This window comes from Dermochelys coriacea, chromosome 5 (assembly GCF_009764565.3).
Source record: "Dermochelys coriacea isolate rDerCor1 chromosome 5, rDerCor1.pri.v4, whole genome shotgun sequence".
NCBI lineage: Eukaryota > Metazoa > Chordata > Testudines > Dermochelyidae > Dermochelys > Dermochelys coriacea.
Window position 1 is genome coordinate 33921845 of NC_050072.1, and position 23236 is coordinate 33945080.

The 23236-nt window shown below is 40.6% G+C and overlaps 2 protein-coding genes across 2 annotated transcripts in view; both read left to right on the forward strand.

Moving 5' to 3' along the window:
* The first annotated feature begins 1576 nt into the window (after positions 1–1576).
* ITGA1 (integrin subunit alpha 1) overlaps positions 1577–23236 on the forward strand; it is a 129537-nt gene continuing 107877 nt past the window's right edge. Inside the window, exon 1 of the mRNA XM_043514359.1 lies at positions 1577–2157. Coding sequence (XP_043370294.1) covers positions 2094–2157 — 64 coding nt within the window. The 5' untranslated portion in view covers positions 1577–2093. The remainder of the gene's footprint in view (positions 2158–23236) is intronic.
* PELO (pelota mRNA surveillance and ribosome rescue factor) lies at positions 10831–19519 on the forward strand. Its single transcript, XM_038402163.2, has 2 exons — positions 10831–12559; positions 14158–19519. Exons 1-2 carry the CDS (start codon positions 11834–11836, stop codon positions 14587–14589), a joined length of 1158 nt encoding a protein of 385 aa, XP_038258091.1. The 5' UTR covers positions 10831–11833; the 3' UTR covers positions 14590–19519.

Below are 23236 nucleotides of genomic sequence, written 5' to 3' on the forward strand. Positions count from 1 at the left end.
TACAATAAGGACTACAAACTCAGGTTGAACACAAAAGAAAACAAAACTATCTCTTACAAAAATGTGGGAGAGAAAAATCATATAGTAGTAGTTGGAAAGTATTTTAAATCTGATAAGGAGTATGGATCGATTCTTTTGATTTCAGTAGAGATATAGACTAGGGATGAATTTGGCTCAAGAGTATTCTAGGTCAATTGATATATAAACTCATATTCCAAGCCAGGAAGACAAACTGAAGAGAACAATAAATCCTTAGCTGTTCAGTTTTTGTGACAATATCAAAAATATGAAGAAATTTGAATATGAAGCACTTGTATAGTATTTTCCACTTTTAAGATGTTTTACAAACATTAACTAATTAAACTATTACAAACTGGAAAACAAAATAATATTATGAAGATCCATATGTCAGGCTGTCTGGAGTGGCTCACCACTGTTAGTGCCAACCTCAGAGAAGACGTGTACACATTTTCACAGGATCAGACCCGCGTAGATAAATATGTTCAATCTTCTGAAAATCTGTATTTCCACAGACTTTACATATAAGAATTATGTTCAGGAGTTCTCATATCACTTAAGGCAGAAATAGAAAACACATTTTAACTATGGCTAATGGTCATTAGTAGCCTTATTTTATTAGCCTCAGAGGAACTGAAGAAAATTCACTGAAATCCTGGCTCCAGCTCAAAAAGGGGAGGAGAATTCAGTAATGACCCACAATCTGTAAGTACTTGAGATCGTGTTTTGAACTCTATTTCCTTGCCATGGTGCAGCACTGCACTATCTCAATATCCTTTGTTTTGCAAAGAGTAATACAATAACTTGGTAGTATGTTCAAAGATGAATCTCAGATCAATTGTTTTGAAAGGAATGTAACACAAACTGGATACATCTCTGGAACATTACAAAAGAATAAATATTGCCAGGCACATTTGCAGTTGAGTTTAAAATATCCTGAACATAGACACTGCTCACCCTGAAGTTAGCTCAGCATTATTCATAGGGTTTATTCAGTGATTAATCTGTGAAATTCCTGAAGGAGAATGAAAAGGAGTACTTGTGGCACCTTAGAGACTAACAAATTTGTCTCTAAGAGACTAACTCTTTGTTTGTCTCTCTTAGAGACTAACAAATTTGTTAGTCTCTAAGGTGCCACAAGTGCTCCTTTTCTTTTTGCGAATACAGACTAACACGGCTGCTACTCTGAAACCTGAAGGATAATGGAAGGGACCACAAAAGAGTTTGGAAGTTGTGGGCAGAGGTAATTTTTGTCTTGTGCTTGAATGATAATGCAAAGCACGTGCAAATGCAGAGAGCGTGAGGAAATGCATGCATCCTCTGTCTGGGAAGCCACTGAAAATTTAGATCCCGGCAACACGTAGTTTGGAAGGGGAGGGGAAAATGTCCCCGATTTTCTCCTACAAGCAAGTGACCGGCTTTAGGACTATGGTACAGCACGTACACATTTTTAGAGAGTGACGTAGGTGAAATAAAACTAGCCCAACAAAAGCCGCTCTCAGCCTGGAAGTGTCTTGTAATCTGGATTTAACGCACTTCTCTTCATCTCTTTGATTTGTTTCATATGCGGAGGGGAGGAAGGGGCACCAGACCAATGACACACCAGTTGTAATCTACAGCCGGACATCCAGCTCTCTCCTACTGCCCTCCCACTCCCATCCTGGGTGCGGGCTAGCCGGTAGGAGACACCCATGAATTATAAAAGTGCATATGTCCCTTTAAGGTTTGCTCTGCTCCCTGCAGACTTTAGCCTAAACACTGAGCTCTGACTTTATTTGTACATGTCTCTCCGCTCTGGGATCCTGCCACGTGGGGGTTTCAAAGGCTCAGAAACCGTTTGGGGTTGCGGGGGGCGCAACTCTTCTTGATGAGAAGAGAAAACTTAAAGGGACTGAAACAACAAACAGGAAATGCCTAGCCCGGCTGCTGCTGCAGATGCAGAGGGGACCAGAGGCAGTTGCAGCGCACTGAGCTCTTCTCCCTAACAGGCAGCGTGTGAACGACCCAGCTAGCCCAGGGGATCTGCTGCCCCCCGGCCCTGTGCTCCTTCACGGGCTATCCTTGCCACTGCAGCCATGGGCTCCCAGCCCCTCCGTAGCAGAAGCCCAGGGGTCGCTGTCCCATGCGGGATTCTGACAGGTGAGAGAATCTCTCTCTCTCTCTCTCTCTTTCCCTCTTCTCTGAAGACCCAGATCTGCCAAGTCTCGCTCCTCTGCAGGGAGGCTCCCTTCTTGGGGAGGATGAATCTCTCAGGATATAGCATCCCAGAGTCGCTTCAAATCTCTGCATCCATCATCCCCAGCAACCTCACTCCGCTCAGAGTGCCCCAGTTTAAGACGGCTCTTGGGAGTGGGTTTTTAAGAAACTTTTCCTCGCTGGGCGTCAAGTCTCCTTTACACCCTAGGATCTAGGGAAAATACTCAAAAAGCAGGAGGGATGGGAGACGAGAACAATACAAGTAGAAGCTGCTGGGCGAAGGGTGGGGTATGTAGGAACAACATTTATGAATGTGAACTTTTTTTCTTGTTTTCTGATATCGTTGACTGCGAAGGGAAATGTTAACTGTTCAGAGTGACTGTGGGAGAGAGAGAGAGAAAAGGTTACAGGGACGATAGCTCAGCCCATTAAGCATGTAGTATTTCCATGTAAGGTCTTAATGTTGTTGGGGATTTCTTTTGTTTTGCAAAAAAAAAGGGGTGGGTGGGCAGCGATTCAAGTATGGACAACAATTTCTGATATGTTGAGGGATTTGTGGCTAAACCATTTGTATTTGGAGAGAGAAAATTCAAGGAAATGGAAATGAGTTGAGGAAATGCAAACATTCACACAACTGTGGAATTTGGCTCTCTGGGGTACAGTTTTCTTACAGTGTGAGCAAGCCAAAATAATTGAGCTGAGAACGTCTGAAATTAACCAATAAGCAAGAAGAAATAAGCTTTATATAAATCATCCAAATGGAGAGAGACAGGGGGCCAGGGGGAGGATAAGATAATTTTATATTGTTGAAAGTGTTTTGTAACTCTTTTCTTCACTTTGGGATTGTTCTGAAATGAGATTCATGTAGAAACCTGAACAAGTGTAGTAAACTAGGTTTACCATGCAGTTGACAGGTAGCACTTTGTAAATGTATATCATGTTATTATAATTATCTCCTAAACTATTATATGATCCTTTTCCAAATCCTTATACTTGGTTTTGTGCAAGTGATGGTGGTGTTTCTTTGTGAAGGGAGGATATGCAGCAACAGCAGTTTGAAATATTTATCTCTGGACTCCTTTTCCATCTGGAACTGAAAAGTTAACACTTGTATTGGCTACAGATGGTACAGCAAGAAAAGTGCAAATTTAAATGAAGTCAAGAACTGCAAAAGTTAAGGTTCTTTCACGTATGTGCAATGTGGACAAATTAATAGTGCTATTATCTTAACTATGCCTAACCTTTATGACAATTGTAATACCATTGCATACACAGAGATTATTTTAATATCAAAACAATGAGGCTTCCTCAACTTTCACCCTCACTCACTCTCAATCTGTTTCTACACAGCCCCTGAGCCTTCTCTCTACTGGAGCTCTCTCTTCACAGGCACACTAATGAATTATTATTTATTAACCATGTTTATTATCATAGTTTCTAAGGACCAACCAAGAATGGGCTACACAGAGTAGACATGAAAACACAGAGTAGCAGATGGTCCCTACCCAGAAGAACTTACAAGCCACATAGACAAGCTAAATACAGGTTGAAAGTGATAGAACTATTCCATCCCTTCTTTTCTTATGCCTTCACTACCTCTTCTCTGTTCTTTTCCTCTTGTCCATAACAATTTCTCTCCCATCATTTCTCAATTGCTCTCCCCACAGCTTTTTGCATTCAGAGACCTCTTTCACATTCAGAGCCCCCTGTCTTGTTCTGAACTGTTGCGATTTCACAAGTCCAAGATATACTGGTCACAACCCTTCTTCCTACCAGTGTCACCTCAGTCTTGTCTGGATTCTGTTTTAGCCAGCTACTCTTCATACAGGTTCTGATCTAAGATAAGCAATGAAAAACAAGTTGATGGTGCAACTTTGGTTTGACTAAGAAGAGCTGAGTGACCCAATTGCAAACAAGATATTATCTAATCAAAAAGAGGAAACTTCAGAAAATCATGTTAACACACACTATACACACCTTTTATTTAATTTTATTTATTTATTGTACTGTTTGGAAAGCTTGAAAATCAAGTACTGAACTGCTATATTTAAAAAGAAAATAGAACCCTTTAAATTATCTAGGAAAACCAAACAGAAAGCTAGAAAAGGTAGGGGTGGGGGAGTGAGCGTAGCAAGAGCTCATAGGTCCTACACCTACAAATCTGTCTTTCTCTCTGAGAATGAATGGGAGAAAACATATAATCCTTCACATTTCTGATTGAGCTCTTGGTACTTTTGAATTTTCTGAAATTTTTAAAAATATAATTGATGAAAAAATATAATGCAGAGTAATGGGTACTTAGCAGATGTCTTCTTGGTCATAGGGTCCTTCCCTACTGAAGTCAAAGGCATAAGTCTCAATGTCTCATTGGGATCAGGACCAGGTTTCTGGTGCCACACAACTCAGCTATGTGTTCCTCAAACTTACTGAGATAATATTTATCTCTCCAGAGGTTAAAACTTTTGCCCATTAAAATGAACAACACATTCTTGAGCTCAATGGATACAAGATCAGGCCATGGGTGCAATATCCTGCTTGTAGTATATTTTTATACAAAATTATTATAAGAAGCAATTTACTGCTTCCAGAAGCTCTTAATGAACTAGGCTGTATTGATCTCTGTGTTCAAGAGATTGCTTACCACATATGAAGTTCAACTGTCACATTGTAACTTCAGATTTTAAGCAGAACTCCTGACTTTTGCACCTCTCATTAACTTATTGTATCTTAATACTGCACCTTCTGTTTTAAATTGTCACCCTATGCTGCAGAAACAGGCAAAATAATTTGATATGTTGGGAAGTCAGAATTTACTATTGCTTTATTTAAAATTTAAATTCTGCTTAAAGAGACACTCTCAACTTGAAATCTAGTTTGTTTGTTTTTTTTTAAATCAGTTAAAAATAGTTTCAGGTAAAATAACTGTCCATTTTTGTCCTGCTCTTTAGTCTCCCTGCCAGTTTATATGGTTTTACAATCACAATTTCCTATTTTTAAAAAAATATTTGTCTCTCCCATGTCTTCCACAAAAAAGACCTACATAAAATAACAGGGAAACTGTTTAAATGACTGAGTTCAATTCTACAAGCATTATGCTTGTGCTTAATTTTACACAAGCAAGTAGTTGCAAGAGACCAGTTCCTCAGTTATGTAAATTGTCATAGGTCTTCAAAGTTTAAAACAGGTGAGGATCTGGCCCATTGACTTAAATAACCTGATAACAATTGTCAAATGCAAAAAAGAAATACATTGGAAATACATAGCAAAATATTTATCTTTCAGTTATAGTAACCTGAGATGATGATTATTTTAAGAATAGGCACAACATTTTCAGATAGAAATAGGAAATAAACTGACAATCTCTCTAAATTATAATTATCCTATTTACAATTAAAAAGTCACTATAAACATAGTTGCGGATCATTGTTCCAAATATGAATAAAGTTTTCACAGTTGTTTGCTTGAAAAAAGAATCCAGTATCCCTAGAAATGTCTGCTTCTCTCCACTGCACAACAGAAGTTGATTACTGTATGTGTTGAGTTGCAATCTCTCTTGTAGTCACTATGAAACATAGCAATCTTGTTTAGTTTTGACACACAGAACAGATCAAAACTTGCATGAACTGAGTATTTATCTATTATTTAGAGATATTCGGCCCTTCTGCTGAAACATTTATGTGAGTTGTCCTTTAAGATGCAGCAGTTCCGTTGACATCAGTGGGACTGCTGGTCTGAGTAAAGATTACAGGACTGGGCCCAAAGAGTAAAGGAAAGATCCCCAATTTGAAAATATATAATAATGCATATAGTTAAGCTGTCAAATAAAAGAGAAGATTTACATTTATACAGCTAAACTCCTAAAGAAAACCTGAACACAACCCCCACCTAGAGTGTACAATTTTGTAATTGAAAAGAATGAACAAATATAGGACCCAATCCTAACAGTTTAACTTTGCTTAACTTTACACCTCTGAGTTGTCCCATTAACTTGCATGGGATTACACATGCGAATAGTTAAGCATGTTTGTAAATGTTTACAGAATGGAACATTAGGCCTCTTATTCATAAACCCCATTTAATAGTATCCTTTGCATCATACTTAGGACTCAGTCTTAGAAACTTAGCAATTCTAATACCAAATCAGAAATGAGGTTAATCTAGTCCAGTATTTTGCCTCCAACAGCAGTCAGCACTAGATGCTTCAGAGGGTGTACGAACTCCACAGCAGCAGATGTGGGATAATCTGTGTTGTCATACACCACTGGTGTGGTGCTCTGCAATGTTCAATGATAACAGTCGACTGCATGTGTGTGTTCCCTCTGTGTGCTGTCCTGGCTCTGCGCAGAGAGCTGGCACAACAGATCCCAAGAAAACCCACAATGACCACAGACTCTGATAAGGTACAAAGGCACCCGGCCAGGTTTATTGCCAAACGAAACACAGTCTCTAGCTCCCTGGATCAGATATCTACAGTTCTGCTAGTACATATGTGCTCCCTGACAATGGACCAGCTCAGTCAGTGGCAGGATTTACCAGTGCTCCCTAGGTCAGACAAAGACATCCACTCAGGGATGCATTCTTATACACAGGTACAAACAAGCGACACATCGAGGTACAACCCCTCTGTGTGTTGGGGTGCTGCCTCTCTCCTGGTACATGTTGGTACGAACAAACAAGTCTATCTATCATATTATCCTGTTGACCCTGTCTTTTAGGATTGGTCAGCCTGTTCCTCATTATCTCTGTGGAATGTGTTCATGCCGGACTGTTCTGGTGCCATCCTCGCACCAGTTTATCCTATTAGTACTTGATACCCTTTAGATATGTGTATACGTCCAATTAGCAGCCTTCTTCTTCCCAACTTTTGAAAGCAGGTCCTGCCTCTGGTTCACAGCTCAACTTTGCTTTGTTAGCCAAGTCTTGACCATTACTTCAGTTCAGGCCTCAGACCGGTCCTCTGATACCAAGGGTTTATGTTTCAGGGCCTCATCTTATTACAATCTTCCCCCCATTAGACCTCATCCTGAACTCTAGTAGTTAGAGATTGGCTTAAACCTTGAAGCATAAGGTTTAACATCCCTCTCAGAATTTTTGCTATTCCCTTATGATAACTCTGGAGATTCTGATCTGTATAAACTTCCAATCCCTTTTTGAATACTGCTAAATTCTTGGCCTCAATGACTTCCAGGAGTAGAGAATTTCAGTCTAATTATGTATTGCGTGAAAAAGTGTTTCCTTTTATCAGTTCTGAATTTGCCACTTTTTAATTTCATTAAATGTTCCCTTGCTTTCATGTTAGGAGACAGGGAGAAACAAAGCACTCTTCATTACTTTATATACTTCTAGCATGTCCCCTCTGATTTATCTCAGTTCTAAATTAAATAATTCCATTTATTTCACTCTCTCTTCACATGAGTTTTTCCATGCCTCTTAGTCATTCTCATCACTCTTCTCTGCACCATTGATTTATATAAAAGGGATTAAAATACTTTTTCTCTTGTTCTCCACCCCATTCCTTATGCAACCTAACATCATTTGCATTTTTGACTGCAGCTACATATTGAGCAGAGATCTCTCTTCAGATGTCTACAGTGATACTCAGCATCCTTTCCTGAGTTGATACATTTAAGTTAGAACCTTCTAAGGTGCAGTAGTTTACATTGTCTCCTGCACTTGTATTACTTTACATTTGTCAACATCAAACTCCATTTGCCATCATGTTGCCCATTCATCTACCTTGTTGAGGTCTCTGAAGTTCCTCATAGTCCCCTCTGGTCCTGATCTAACCTAAATAACTTTGCGTCATTTGCAAATATTGCCACCTCACTACTCACGTTATCTTTTCCAGGGTCTTAATAAATATATTAAACAACACTGGACCTAGTACAGAACCTTGAGGCACCTGGCTATTCACTTTTTGCTATGATGTAAATTGACCTTTTATTACTACTTTTTGTCTTCTGGACAGTTTTTGATCCATGACATTACTTCACCACCCATCCCATGACTACTTAGCTACTCTAATAGTCTTTTCTGATGGACCTTGTTAAAAGTCTTTTGATAAATCTAAATAGTCAAGTGGTTTTTCTTTATCTATTACTTTAATGATGGCATCTAAGAGATTAATGAGACATTATTTTCCTTAGCAGAAACCCTGTTGGCTAGATGCTATCATATCATGAACTTCAAGTGTTTTATTATTTGATTTTCAATTGTTCATCCAATTTGCCAGGTACAGGGTAAGGCTTCCAGGTCTGTAATACTCCCCAGAACCATTTTATACACAAGTACAATATTTGCTACCCTTCAATCATCTGGAACAATAATCGTTTAGAGATCTTCCAAAATTTACCTAGGGAAGTAACCCTTACTCACGCATGTTGTCCCCTTTGCTTCTATAGGACTATTCAGGTGAGTAAAGATTTGTAGAATATGGGACCTAGCAGTTTGATCTTTTTCTGTTTTTCAGAGATCCCTGTATGTTGTTAATTTTTTAATTAAATAATGAGAGCATTAGTATTTATCACTGAGATCTTGGAACAAGTCAATAGTGACATATGAATGGCTAACTTTAGATGTTGGTAGAATATCTGAAGTTGACAAAACAGGCTAAAATGTGTGTGTTTGTCTACTGAAGTTGTATTAGTTTCATTCTTAAAATATTTAACTTGATTCTTTAATATTTATGCAGGTGATCAGAATGCATAATTTAGGAGCACAGGTCTGAAAATTCTGGCCCATATTCTTACTATCAATATTGCTATAATATACATATGCTGCGACTTCTATAAAGAGCATTGACTGTGCACTGTTATGTTAGCCACTAGATGCATATACAATATCACATAACAACATAAGCCTCAGAGTAGATGCGGACTATGCTTTCCCCACGACAAAAATAAGTATCTGTTCCTTAATATTATCTATCTGTTCATTGTATGAATATAAATCTAGATTACAAGAACGTAAGAAATCATAGGGATGGAAGAATATCAATTAAAGCCTGTCCACATTGCTTACTTTGTGTTGGATTAGCTATCTCCCCAATTCATGTACCTCTGATATTTTCCTTCCAAATACCTTATGGTTTTTAAAACTTTGTTAGATGCTTCCATGCCTGCTCTTGACAGAACAGAAAAAAGATTAGTAACAGGAAAAAGACAACTTGGCTCACTAATATGCCCTTTCAGTTTGTGGTTTTAATTTCACTTTCAGCATTAACTGCTCTTTTTGAAGATTGAACTAATGTTTTGACTCCATTGTGTCTATCAAGCATAGCCCCAGACCTCCCAAATGCTCAGAAAAAGTATGTTCCCTGCCACTCCCATTAGAGAAGTGCAACATGTAATCCCCTCCACTAGCAGGTACAAAGAGGGAGAAATTGAAACCTCATCCTCACTTCTTGGATGGTTGTTGCCCACAGTCAACTAGCAATCATTGTTACATCTTTCCTTTCTGTTCCTTCCAGGTTTCTCTTAATGTGATTGCTTCTTTGATTCCTTTTTTCAAAGGATTCCAGGCCTCTACCCTTTTTGCATAACTAAAAGACTGGTCTTGTTACTTGCTAAGAATTAATTTTTTACATAAACAAATGATTCCAAAATAAGAGTTTTCTACTAAGGCTTGTACTGAAATACCTGAAAGTGCAAACTGCACCTCTAATTTCAGTTCCATTTTCCACGTAGACAAGGCCTTAAATGAGGAGTACATTCAGTGTCTCAGGGCCTGAGTTTCTCAATTGATTGCCTCTATCATAACAACCTTTGGAATTCAAGATATAATAGAATTAAGTACGTTTTTAAAAAATTCCATGCTAGGAAAAAGTTCCTTATTTTTTCCAATACTACTGTGGAAAAAATGCCCCAATTCTTTCTGCAACTTTTTCAGTATATACATAGTGCTACGCTGTGCATATGCACAGGGAAAAGAACCAAGACAGTTAGTTTTTATTTTCTAACTTTTACTAACCCTGATATTTTATTCACAGATAAATTCTTATGTGAATGATCTGCACTTAATATAGTTTATTATTTTGCTTCCTCTAGCACAGTGGCTTTCAACCTGTGGTCTATAGACCGCTGAGGAGGTCTGCAGACTATGCCTAAGATTTCCAAAGGGGTCCCATCTACATTTGAAATGTTTTAGGGGTCCACCTAAGAAAAAAGGTTGAAAACCCCTGCTCTAGCTGGCACAATGCTGCTTTTTAACATTTCCCAAGACACAGTTTTATCCTTCATGGATTCCGAGGCCAGAAGGGGCAGTGTGATCATGTTATCTGACCTCTTGTATAACACAAGCCATATATCTAGCTTCATATGTAACTTAGTTAGTCTACAAATTTGGCTTGTTGTGGGAACTGTAACACTGGCAACTTGTGGGAGCCCAAGAACTCCACTCAGGAGCCTTGGGTGCTCTGCCACTGAACTGCTGAGTAACCTTGGGCAAGTCACTTCTCTGCACCTCAGTTTCCCCATCTGTGAAATAGGAGTAATGATTCCAACCTCCTTTGTAAAGTGCTTTGAGCGCTATTGATGGTTAAGCGCTGTATAAAATGTAGATATTATTACTAATCACTATGAAATGGGAGAGCCAGCCGGTGACTACGCTTGTGGTGTTACTCTAGCTTTGTGCCAAAGGGAAGTGGAACAGAGCAAGGCCGTGCATCCAGGCAGGCCCGGCTGTCAAGCAAGGCGAGAGAGGCTCCACCTCGCTGCCTTCCACCAGGTGCCGCACGGTCCTCGCACGGCCCGCACTGCCTGAGTCAGGAACTGCTCGGGGCAGCGGAGCCTGGGAGCAGGGGCTGGGCCACGAGCCGCCTGGAGGGCGAGGGCAAGCGCAAGCGCAGCTCCCCTCAGAACAACGGTGATAGGGCCACGTGCGCCACCCCGATCCCGTTTCTGTCCGGGCCGCGGCCGCCGCCTCAGCCTCGGTACCCGCCGAATCCAACCCCGAACGTCCACCCCAAACCTGGCTCCCGCCTCGCGGCCCGGGCACGTTCCGCGCATGCGCTAAAGGCGCGCGCGGGAAGGTGCCATCGGCGTCGGCGGCGCCCGGCTTTTCTGTGCGCATGCGTGAGTAGGACTCGCTGCGGGCTCCCTGAGCCGGCTGCCGTAAATGCGCCGGAAGTAATCTCAACGTCTCCGCTCCGGGTCGGCAGTGTACGCATGCGCTGTGTGAAGAAGCTGCCCAGCTGGCGCATACGCGCGAAGGCTGCTGCTGTCGCCGGCTGCTTTTGGCGGTGCCGCGTCTTGTCACCAGCCAGTGCGCAGGCGCGTCCCGGTGTCGCCGCCGCCCCTCACTGAGTGACTGCGCAGTGTCGTCAAGCGCCGCTGGGATCAGCGCGGTTCGGCGCAGCCCGTTCGCGGGAGGGGTCCGGCGCCGGTCTCGAGCCGGCCGGACTCGTCCCACGTGTCCCCTCCGAGAGGCTTCTGTCCTCGCTGTGTGGGCCAGCGCTGCCCCCGTCGCCCTCCCGCTGAGAGGACGCAGGGCCCCCAGGCCGTGCGAGGCCCAAGGCGGCCCGTGTGTAGGCTGAGGAGCCAGCGCCTGTCCCGGGTGCGGGGCGCCGTGCTATCCCCGTTTCCCGGTGAGATCAGAGAGGGGCAGGCCGGGCAGCGGCAGGATGAAGCTGGTGAGGAAGGACATCGAGAAGGATAACGCGGGGCAGGTGACCCTGATCCCCGAGGATCCCGAGGACATATGGCACACCTACAATCTGCTGCAGGTGGGCGACAGCCTGCGGGCATCCACCATCCGCAAGGTGCAGACAGAGTCTGCCACGGGCAGCGTGGGCAGCAACCGCATCCGCACCACCCTCACTCTCTGCGTGGAGACCATTGACTTTGACTCGCAGGCCTGCCAGCTGCGGGTCAAAGGGACCAACATCCAGGAGAATGAGTACGTCAAGATGGGAGCCTACCACACCATCGAGCTGGAGCCCAATCGCCAGTTCACGCTAGCCAAGAAGCAGTGGGACAGTGTGGTGCTGGAGCGCATTGAGCAGGCCTGTGACCCAAGCTGGAGCGCTGATGTGGCAGCCGTGGTCATGCAGGAGGGGCTGGCTTATATCTGTCTCGTTACCCCCAGCATGACACTGACCCGGGCCAAGATTGAAGTGAACATCCCCAGAAAACGAAAGGGTAATTGCAGTCAACATGACCGAGCACTGGAGAGATTCTATGAGCAGGTGGTGCAGGCAATCCAGCGTCATATCAACTTTGAGATTGTGAAATGTATTCTGGTGGCCAGCCCGGGGTTCGTAAGAGAACAGTTCTGTGACTACATGTTCCAGCAGGCAGTCAAGACTGACAACAAGCTGCTGCTAGAGAACCGGTCCAAATTCCTTCAGGTAAAGTGGATAAGTAACCCTTAAATTGGGAAATCCAAAAAGAGTGAAGAGTTATGCAGTGTAACAAAAAGGTGTTAAGTAAAGTGACATTAACACAAAGAAAACTTAGGCTGAACATCATGAGAAACTTATTTTTCGTGAGATTTTAAATGATGGGCTAGTAAGGAATGTAGGTGTCCTTTCGTTTGGGACATTTAAATCTAGACTAGATAAAGCATTAGATAATTAAATGCAGCAGTGCAGAGGTAAGGCTGGCACGGCACGGCATGGTATGGTATTGGTACCCTTACTTCTGCACTGCTACCTGCAGAGCTGGATCCTCAGTCAGCAGCTGACACTCTGTAGCCGCCCAGCTCTGAAGGTAGCAGCACGGAAGTAAGGGTGGCATGGTATGGTTTTGGTATGCCACCCTTACTTCTTTCCTGCCTTCAGAGCTGGGTGCCCAGCCACCAGCTGCCGCTCTCCGGCCACCCATTTCTGAAGGCAGCACAGAAGTAAGGGTGGCAATACCACGTGCCCCCAAATAACCTTGCAACGCCCCTGCAACTCCCTTTTGGGCCAGGACCCCCAATTTGAGAAATGCTGGTCTCCCCCGTGAAATCTATATAGTGTAAGGTAAAAGCACACAAAAGACCAGAATTCACGGTGGGAGTCCAGATTTCATAGTCCGTGACGCGTTTTTCATGGCTGTGAATTTGGTAGGGCCCTAATCATGAGTGTTTAATGACAAATTTAATGTTACTGTAAAAAAAGCAAATGAAAACATACTTGTAACTGGCAGGGCTGAGTTAACATTGCTGTTGAAAACGTTAATATTTGTTTCTCTTGGCTTTTGTTGTCTGCATGACCTTAAGGTTTCATTTACTAATTATTTTTCATCTGACTTCTTGGGTATTTTTTGAAGGAGGATGAAAAAAATAAGAAATCCAGATCTTCTTGGCTTCCTGAATTTACTACTACTGGCTTCCTAGATTAAGCAGGTCCTTAATCCAAAATCAAGTTTCAAAGCCTTTGGAGGTCCCAGTGCATTAAAATAGCTTTAGAAGTATAAAATGGGCATTTGTTTTAACATGGATATGTATCAGGTGTTATGAGGAGCAGGGTCCAATCACTATTGAAAAGCATCTGCAGCATGTGCAATGCATGCCTCTTCTGAAGCATATATCTGTAGCCGTAGCAGGTTCTTGTTTTTCTAAACAGTTGGTATATTGTTTCAGAGATGGAACTTTAGAGAGGAAAAACAACCCATCTTTTTCTTTTCTTTTCTTCTTTTTTATTTTTTTTTCAAATGTAGCAAAAGCACTAGTTCCTATTGAGAATTACTCTATCTAGTTTCAGATGTTTTTTGTTCTAGGCCAGTGCTCAAGATCCCAGGATGTTTAAAACAAATCTTGAACGATAGAAGCATTTTTTTTCTATTCTTGCTAAATTCAGAGGTAGCTGAAGAGATTTTGTTCAATATTTCTGAAAAAAATTCACCTTGATAAAAAGACTGACGATGGAAAATTTCAGTTCACAAGTGAAACATATAAGACTAAGTAATCAACATGGACTAAATGATCCACTTTTTCTTCTATCTGTAACATTTATTATTGTAGGTCCACTCCTCCTCGGGACATAAATATGCGCTGAAGGAAGCTCTTTGTGACCCAGCTGTGGCCAGCCGTCTCTCTGACACCAAAGCAGCTGGTGAGGTCAAAGCCTTGGATGACTTCTACAAGATGCTGCAACATGAGCCTGACCGAGCTTTTTATGGCCTCAAACATGTGGAAAAAGCCAATGAGGCCATGGCCATTGATACCCTGTTGATCAGTGATGAGCTCTTCAGGCACCAGGATGTGGCTTCTCGCAGCCGATATGTGCGGCTGGTAGATAGTGTGCGGGAGAACATGGGCACAGTGCGCATATTCTCCAGCCTCCATGTGTCTGGGGAGCAGCTTGGCCAGCTGACAGGGGTAGCAGCTATCCTGCGTTTCCCTGTTGCTGAGCTCTCTGACCAAGAGGAGGAATCCAGTTCTGAAGAGGATTGATGATGATGGCTCACTCCACCCTTCCCTCATAGCATAATAAGACTAAAGTGACAGTCATGGCACTTCCTTTCCAAATACTGCAAGCAGATGTGCCATGGCATGCAATTTAACTTTTTGAGGACAGTATTTTTTAGGTGTCTGGTTTTGTTCAACACACTCTACTGGATAGTCATATATATTTGCACTTGCTGTGGTGATGATGATGATGGGTATACTATAGGTTGGGGTTGACCATTGTTTGTACAAACTACACTCTGGATCTCCAAGAGCACAACAAACTAATATAAAATTCTCTGATTTGGTTCCTGAAAGCTGCTGATTAGGTATTTTAAAGCAGATGAGTTTCTCTGCCTTTTGGTGAATGTACAAAAAAGGATAATAAATTAAGAGGGGAAAAACACTAAAATGTCACATTTATGTGCTTGCAAACAATACTACAAAGTATGGGAAGCAACATGTTAGGTATCATATTATAAAGAATACTGATACTTTTCAATCAGCTATCCAAGGCTTGCCCATCTGAAGGGCTATGTTGACAACTAGGTCAGGAACCCAGGGGCCATACATTACTGATGTAAAAAGGAGTAGATTGTAGTAGGGATGGGAAGAATACCAGATGTGGATCTCTCTTCGTCATGAGTCCAGCCATTTGGCTGAATTTGGCAATATTTAATACTGTTCTATCAGAAATGGAAACTTTAACAAAAACAAAAAAAATTGAATTGACAATATCTCTTTAGACATGATGGCAACTGAAGGTCAAGGTGTGAAGCTGTATGTGCCATGCTTTTAACATTTCTTTAAATGCACTACTTCAGATCCCTGTCATGTGAGCTCCAGAAAGTTGTGCTATATGCTGGTTTATATGCTATAAATCAGACGCTCCAGCTTTAATTAACTGTTTTCTAATGAATCAGCATTGGGATCATGCTGCAAACCCTTACTTGCATGAGTAAGGTTTGCAGAATTAAGTCCATAGCTTCCCCAGGAATCCTTTTGGCAATAGATAAATGGCTTGCATTACAATCTCACAATTTGGTATTCTCATGTAGATGTTTTTAAAAACAGGTAGGTACAATACAATACCTCTTGGAAATAGAAGATCTAATTAGAGGCAGGACTTTGGCCTTTTTGAAGGTAATGATGGTTAGAAAAAGTTAACTTCGTTATTTCCCAATTTTATTTAATCTATTTATCCATATTTATTAAAGATGCTCAGAATTGAGGTGATCAAACAGTAATCCAATATTTCCTGGAGTTTATAGTTTGGAAAAAAAGTTTCGTGGAGGGGAAAGGGAGGGAATCTTCAGAATCTGAAACACAATTAAGGAGGGGTTTTGGGTGGGGGAGGCGTTCAAGCATAATAGTGTAATTTTTACATACAAATAATACTCAGTTGTCAGGCAAGGCATGGCCCCAAATTTAGGTTTTTTTATTCTTATTCTTTAAATATAACTGATAGAACTCAACTTAGGGGCAGCCCTTTAATTATAACTTGAATTAACTGTAGTGAGTTGCAGTGGTCCACTTTGGAAATCTGATTATAGGAATCTTGGCCTTAGAGCTCAATCATGCAAGGTCTTGAACGCCCTCAACTCCTATTGAACATTTATCTATTTGAGGAATTATAAGTAATCACTGAATTTTTCTCTAACAATTAGCACTATTTCACTTTAAAAAAAAAAAAAAAAAAAAGACATTCTTGTTGAAAGGCTGTAGTTTTATTGGGCAAGGTCCTGAGCCACTAGCAAGGGTTGGAGTGCCCTCAGCTCACATTAAAGTCAATATGATTTGACAGATACTCAGCACATGGCAGAACCAAGTTGCAATAAATAGTCTTAAATCTGAAAAGTTAGTTTTATAGCACTAAATGGTTTCACTGTGTCTAAATACTGCATAAGTGTTTTCTCCCTTGAGATAGCTGTATTAGGCCAGTATGTTGGTAAGCAAACATCAGTGGTCATTATTAAATATTACAATAATCTTCAGGATAATGCTATTTTTATAATTAAGACCAGACTACAGCTCTGAGCTTGTATTTGGCATGGATAGCTAGTGCCCCCTTTAATTTGGTTGGATTAAAATATCTTTACATTGGTATAATTTGTTGAATTATGCTATCCCAGACTGTGGGACAGAAGGGCTTGCTGGTTGTTTGTGTCATGAGTGGAAAAAATGAGTTCATTTAAAAAAAGTTCAGTGGTACTACATTCTTTAGCCTTTTCTAGTACATGAAAGGTACAAAGTCAAAATACTGTAATTCCACAGTTCTACACTATGTGCCTCTAACTATGATAGCATGTACTGTATTGTCAAATACAGCTCTTCAAATAAATACAGCTAACCAATATATCAGTTTTTTGGAAAGGTATAATTCTCAGAAGTGAGAGAACTTATTTTTGCAGTTCAGTAACACTTTATTTATAGTGATTTTGTTTCTTTGCAGTATTTCTGTTTAAGTTTAGAATTGGGAGTTCTGCAGTGAATGAAATTTGTAAAATATAGATTTTTCTTTTAACTATTATTGCAGTGCTGCTAGTTTACTGGAAGAAATTTATACTTCCAGAAAACAAGATGCCTGGAAATTTTGTTCATAAACACTTCTGTAGTGGAATCAAACTCCATAAATGATATACAAGTAACATGTAGAAAAATGCATCAGGTTTCAGGAAAAAGTGGATGAAATCATCCGCCAGTTAGATACAGTAATGCAGACTCCTTACACTTGGCAGAGTTCCATTGATGCTGATACCTTTATAGTTAGAGGTATTTGCCGAAGGGTTCTTTCCATATTGGCACATGTACTTGCAAAGTTAAGTCCTTAAACTTATATAAACCATATACAGGATACTTCACCACTAGAAGTCAGCAAGTGTTAAACAACACAGCAGTATTACACTATAACTTAGGACAGGAAATTAGTACCTTTTCTAACCAAAACTGCAATGGAAGTAGAGGTCCCTGCTCTGGGATTGGGCCAGAACATGGAGGGCCCTATCCTTAAATGTATGCCTTTGGGTTTTTAGCAGTCACAAAGAGGACCTCAGTATTGCCTTTCTGAAAGAAGGATGAGAAGCATAGACTTGTATTAACTCTATATAATATGGTTTATGCTGTGGTTACCTTATTGATCACCCCTTCACCCCAGATCTGAGACTGTGAAGTATATGGGACTTAACATAGAAAGAGGAGTCAGCTCTAGCATATCTGCTTGTAGGATTGGAATGTGGTGACCCAGCCTATGCTTAACATTAAGAGTATCAGTAGTCCTGTTTATTTTGATCCAGTAAGCCCTGTTCCTGGACTGAATAATTCACTTGGGAAAAACCACTGCTGATCTCAACATGCAAGTGTTCTGGGATTTTCAGTATGAAATTTACTATAAAAATAGAATATGATCAGCAACTAAAAAATAAATCCACTTGATTATATATATCTTATTTTATTTGCTTTGTAACAGCTTTTTTAGAGAAGAACATGATTAACACAGGCAATCATTTATCTTTTTATTTGGCATTGAATAGTTTTTTTTCTCATTCAGGCCACTCAAATAAAATGCTAATTTGACTAAACTTAAAACAAATTTATAGAGCAGTATCACTCAGACCTCACTGGTTCAGGAGCCAAGTTAGCAATCAACATTACTGAAAAGAGCTACAGTAATGTTAATTCATTATATGTATAATATACACACACACACTCTCTTACAGTAAAATGAGTAAGTATTTTATCAACTACAATTGGTTAATAACATAGTAAAAGCATCCTGACTGCTTAGTAACTTAGACTGGTTAATAATTAAATCGCACCGTGTTTTAATGTGTCTCCTGTGGCTCTTTGCAACATATATTAAAGAGCCACTTGCAACTCTTGAGCCTCAGTCTGAACCCTCTAATTTGAAACATCCATTTAAAATGCAGACACTAAATCTGGATGCAGTGGTAGTGGACTCAGGGATTCATGATAGTGAGCCTTGAAATGTAAAACTTCATTTTTAAGTTCCTTTTGTTACAGCAACACTAGTTAAATAGAAACCGTATAATGATATTAAGGATTATATTTTATTGTTGTATTCTTGGGTCTGACACCCTCCAAAAAAACCTTAAATATAGGTTTGGAGCAGAACAGGATAGTACCAACTCCACTTATTTTTAACTGTTGAAAATATAGATGGACAAACAATTTTTTTCTTTGTTACTTAGCATATATTTGACATTTTGTTCTGTTTACTTTGAACTATACATAATGAAAATGTAACCTACTTATAAAAAGTGAACATATATATGTAGGCTTTTAATGTTCATTTTTGAATTAGCTCAGCTAGACCACTGTATACATAACTAAAGTTTTCATATTTCTAGCTATGCTTTCTTAAACAGAAATGGCACAAGTTACCTCATTTTTAGAAGGAAAAATATATCAAGTGTCAGATAGCAAAAACGTTCATGCTTCTGTTCATCTTATCCCCAGTCTGTCATCTGCAAAGCCTGGTCTGTTTCTTATACACAAGATCTCTGAAAGTAATTTTCAAAACAGTGAAATTCTTGAAGAGGGACAACAATTTATGGAAATGCTTACTGAGAAATCTGAGTTATTTTGAGGATGTAGTTATCAAAACCATAAGGGAAAGATTTAGAAATATGCAGTTTTCATACTTTTGAAGTAGATTCAAACAAGCATGAATTTGGAAGATCATTTTTATATAAAAATCTCTAAAGATAATGAAACATTTTATTGTGTAATAAAGTGAATATTTTGAGGTGTGCAATTTAGATAATAGTGAAGTTTTTCTGAGAGGGAATGACTTCAGTATAATTGATTCCACAGCACCTTAATTATCTGATTACTTCCTCAGCTTGTTGGAGAAGATTGTCATATTCAAATGTTGTGTAGAAAAGTAACTTTATTAAAACCTATAGAACTGTTAACACGGAAATCCTGATTAAGGAAATCTTTATTCAGTGAAGACTGAAGTAAAGAAAATGCCAAACAGTTTAGATCTTGCAAGTATTATATTAGGATCTAAATTCAAGCTCCAGATTGAGCTTTTTGTTTTCCCAGCAATGGAAGGAATAAACACAGGCTGGAGAGCTTCTAGTCTGACACTTGCATAAAGAATTGCTCAATGAATAATGTTTAATGCTGCCAAATTTTTTGTGTTTGACTTATTTGGTGCAATGGCTCTGATTTTAAGATAATGACCACTTGTATTACACGAAATAGAAAAGGAATGAAAATCTCTTAACACAAAGCTAACAAGTAGTGCAAGCTCTTTCAACTGACTGAATTAGAAATATTACAAAGGCAAGTTGTTTTGTAGTCTCCTAATGTAAAACAGAGTATTAAGAAAAAAAATGTTAAATTCGTTCCTTATTGTGCCATTGTTCAAAAATTATTGCCCTTCCCCATCGCAGCTGAGGACTGTTGAAGGTGGGGGAGGGGAGTGAATATTGTTTCGAGCAGCATTAACTCCTGAGTTGATCTCTTCTAGGAATTCCACTATTCAACAGCATGCTAGGGAAAGTAGTAGCTCCCTAGCACTGCCAGCTTCTGGCTGATCCCAACTGTCAATTTAATTCTGAACAAGTACTGGCTCCTGATTTTTTGCCATTCACTTTGGAAACTCTGAATTCTGCACAAAATGTAGCTGCTGCCATAAAGCTCGAATAAATTAATCATACAGTATAGAAATGCTTAAAAGTTTGTGTGCTGGAAAAATGTTCAACTCCCTTTTTACTGGGAAGAACTTCAAAGCCAGCAAATGAAATACATATTGCTGCAAGAATATGTAATGTCTTCACATGAAAGACAAATTCAATTAAGTCTTTCAGTGAAGCATTAACCTTCAGAAAGCTGGCACTTCTATTTGCCAGCCAAAAGAATGTTTAGGAGGAAGGTTATGTCTTTTCTTTATATGTATTTCTGCAGGCCCCAAATGTTCAACTTTTGTGTGTTGAAAAGACCTGATTTGTACAGTGTTAAACACTATTTCCTTTTTCTTTCTTGGGAAAAATTTGGCAGCCTCTCAAAATCACAGAACACTCCAGACCAGACTAACACTATCATATTAGTAGGCAATACTGCTGAAAACCCCTGAGAGCTGCCATAGCAGCTTTTGTTGGGAGGAGAGGGGTGTAGGGAGAGGTACTACATGAAGCAGGAGTTTCTCAAATTCCCAAGATAGAGAAATCCAAGCTGGGCTCCTATATTATATGGACTCAGCAGCCCATTACCTCTTATGAGATGGCTCTGATGGCTCCTGGGGGTGTTTGACTTTGCAACCTACTGTAGATAGATAACCTTTAACAGTTAGAATATATAATTTAGAACATACGGAGCCTTTCACTTCTAGAACATAAGCAAAAATTCATCTCAGGTGCATAGTGACCGACAGCCATGACTGGGGCCCTACCAAATTCACGGTCCATTTTGGTCAATTTCAGGTCATAGCATACCATACCATCGCAGTCATGATTTCAGCTATTTAAATCTGAAATTTCATGGTGGTGTAATTGTAGGGGTCCTAATTCAAAAAGGAGTTGGGTAGGGGGTGTCACAAGGTTATGGGGAGAAAAGGGGAAGGTCTTTTAACACCGATTTTTATATATAATTTCCTTTTGTATGCAAAAGTAAAAACCATTTACGTATAACTGTAACAGCCTCCCCATAATGAGGGATCATCAGGGTTTGAAACATGAACCTTCAACACTGCAGCACAGACAGCTGCTCTTCTGCGCTGCTGCTGGCAGAGGCGCTGCCTTCAGAGCTGGGCAGCTGCAGAGCAGCGCCTATTGGCCAGGAGCCCAACTCTGAAGGCAGAGCCACCGCCAGCAGCAGTAGCAGCACAGAAGTAAGGATGGCCTGATATGGTATTGCCACCCTTACTTCTGCGCTGCTGTCTGCAGAGCTGGGCCCTCGGTCAGCAGCCGCTGCTCTCCAGCCGCCCAGCTCTGAAGGTAGCGACACCGAAGTAATAGTGGCATAGTATGGTATTGCCACCCTTACTTCTGCGCTGCTGCTGGTGGTGGAGTGCTGCTTTCAGAGCTGAGCACCCAGCTGACAGCCGCCCCTCTCCGGCCGCCCAGCTCTGCAGGCATTTTAGAAGTAAGGGTGGCAATACCGCAACCCCCTAAAATAACCTTGTGCCCGCCCTGCAACTACCTTTTGCATCAGGATCCCCCAAATCAAGAAACTCTCATCTCCCCCAGTGAAATCTGTACAGTATAAAGTAAAAGCACACAAAAGACCAGATTTCACCGTCTGTGACATGATTTTCATGCTTGTGAATTTGATAGGGCCCTCGCCATGACTATTTTGGAGGTTGAGTAGCCTTATGTGAAATAAAAGGTTGTCTCAGTTTAGTTCTTAGAGGGCATTTGTTTACATCACATTAGGACCCCAACAAGGGCATTGAATGGACAGGGACCATTTTTCACCCCTATAGCTGGACCTTCCAGACTAGGAATGAGGCACACTAGCAGAGTTTTGTGCAGATGCTTACACTTCTGCTACCTATTCTCAAAAAGAAAAGGAGGACTTGTGGCATCTTAGAGACTAACAAATTTATTTGAGCATAAGCTTTCGTGAGCTACAGCTCACTTATGCTCAAGCTTATGCTCAAATAAATTTGTTAGTCTCTAAGGTGCCACAAGTCCTCCTTTTCTTTTTGTGAATACAGATTAACACGGCTGCTACTCTGCTACCTATTCTGCATCTGTTGTGGGAATTAACAATATTTCCATCTCTAGTACCTTTCATGAGCTCTACATTTTTTAAAAAAATAAAATGAGAAACCTGGAGTCTCCTGTTTTAGATTCTCTACATGCACTGAAGTGATTGAACTTATGTCACTAAAGGTATATCTGCACTTAAAAGGCATTGGTGTAGGTAATCCACCTCCCTGAGATTACTCTGGGGGAATTCTGCACCAAAAAAGTTAAAATATCTATGCACAATATTAAAATTCTACAAAATTCTGCAAATGTTATTTGTCAAAATAACACAATATAATCACTCCAGTTTCAATTATTTTGGTAATTTGTGTCAAAATACTTGTCAGCAAATATGTCTGTAACAATACAGACACACAGAAATTTCCCCAGGAGTAGAGAGTTAAAGAAACCCTATGACAGCCCAGTTCTTGTTTCTCTGCATCCTCTGCCCCCAGGACCCAGCTAGGGGACCAGACACTCTCACACTGCCCCCCAGAGCTCAGCCAGGGGCCAGACACTCACACTCCCTCCCACTCAGAGCCCAGCCCTGGGGCTCTCCCCTGCCCAGGCACTCACACCCCCTACCCTCCAGAGGCCAGCTGCAGCCTCCCCACCTCCCACAGAATTCCATCAACCTACCACTATCTTCACCAGGGTGCTAGTCCGCTATAGCTATGTCTCTCCAGGAAGTGGATTTTTCACACCCCTGAGAGACGTGAATGTAAATTCCTACTGTAGACCAGGCCTCAGTATTTAGTTTTAAGGTTAAAAGCAGCTGTTAGTGTATATCTAGTTGACCTAACAATTTAATACTCTTGGTACTATAGAATTGCCTTGTTAAAATTAAATTATGTGTAGCCACTGTGAATTCTAAAGAATGGTGCATATACCAGGAATGTGTAGGTTGAAATGGATTGATTTGAATTACAATAAAC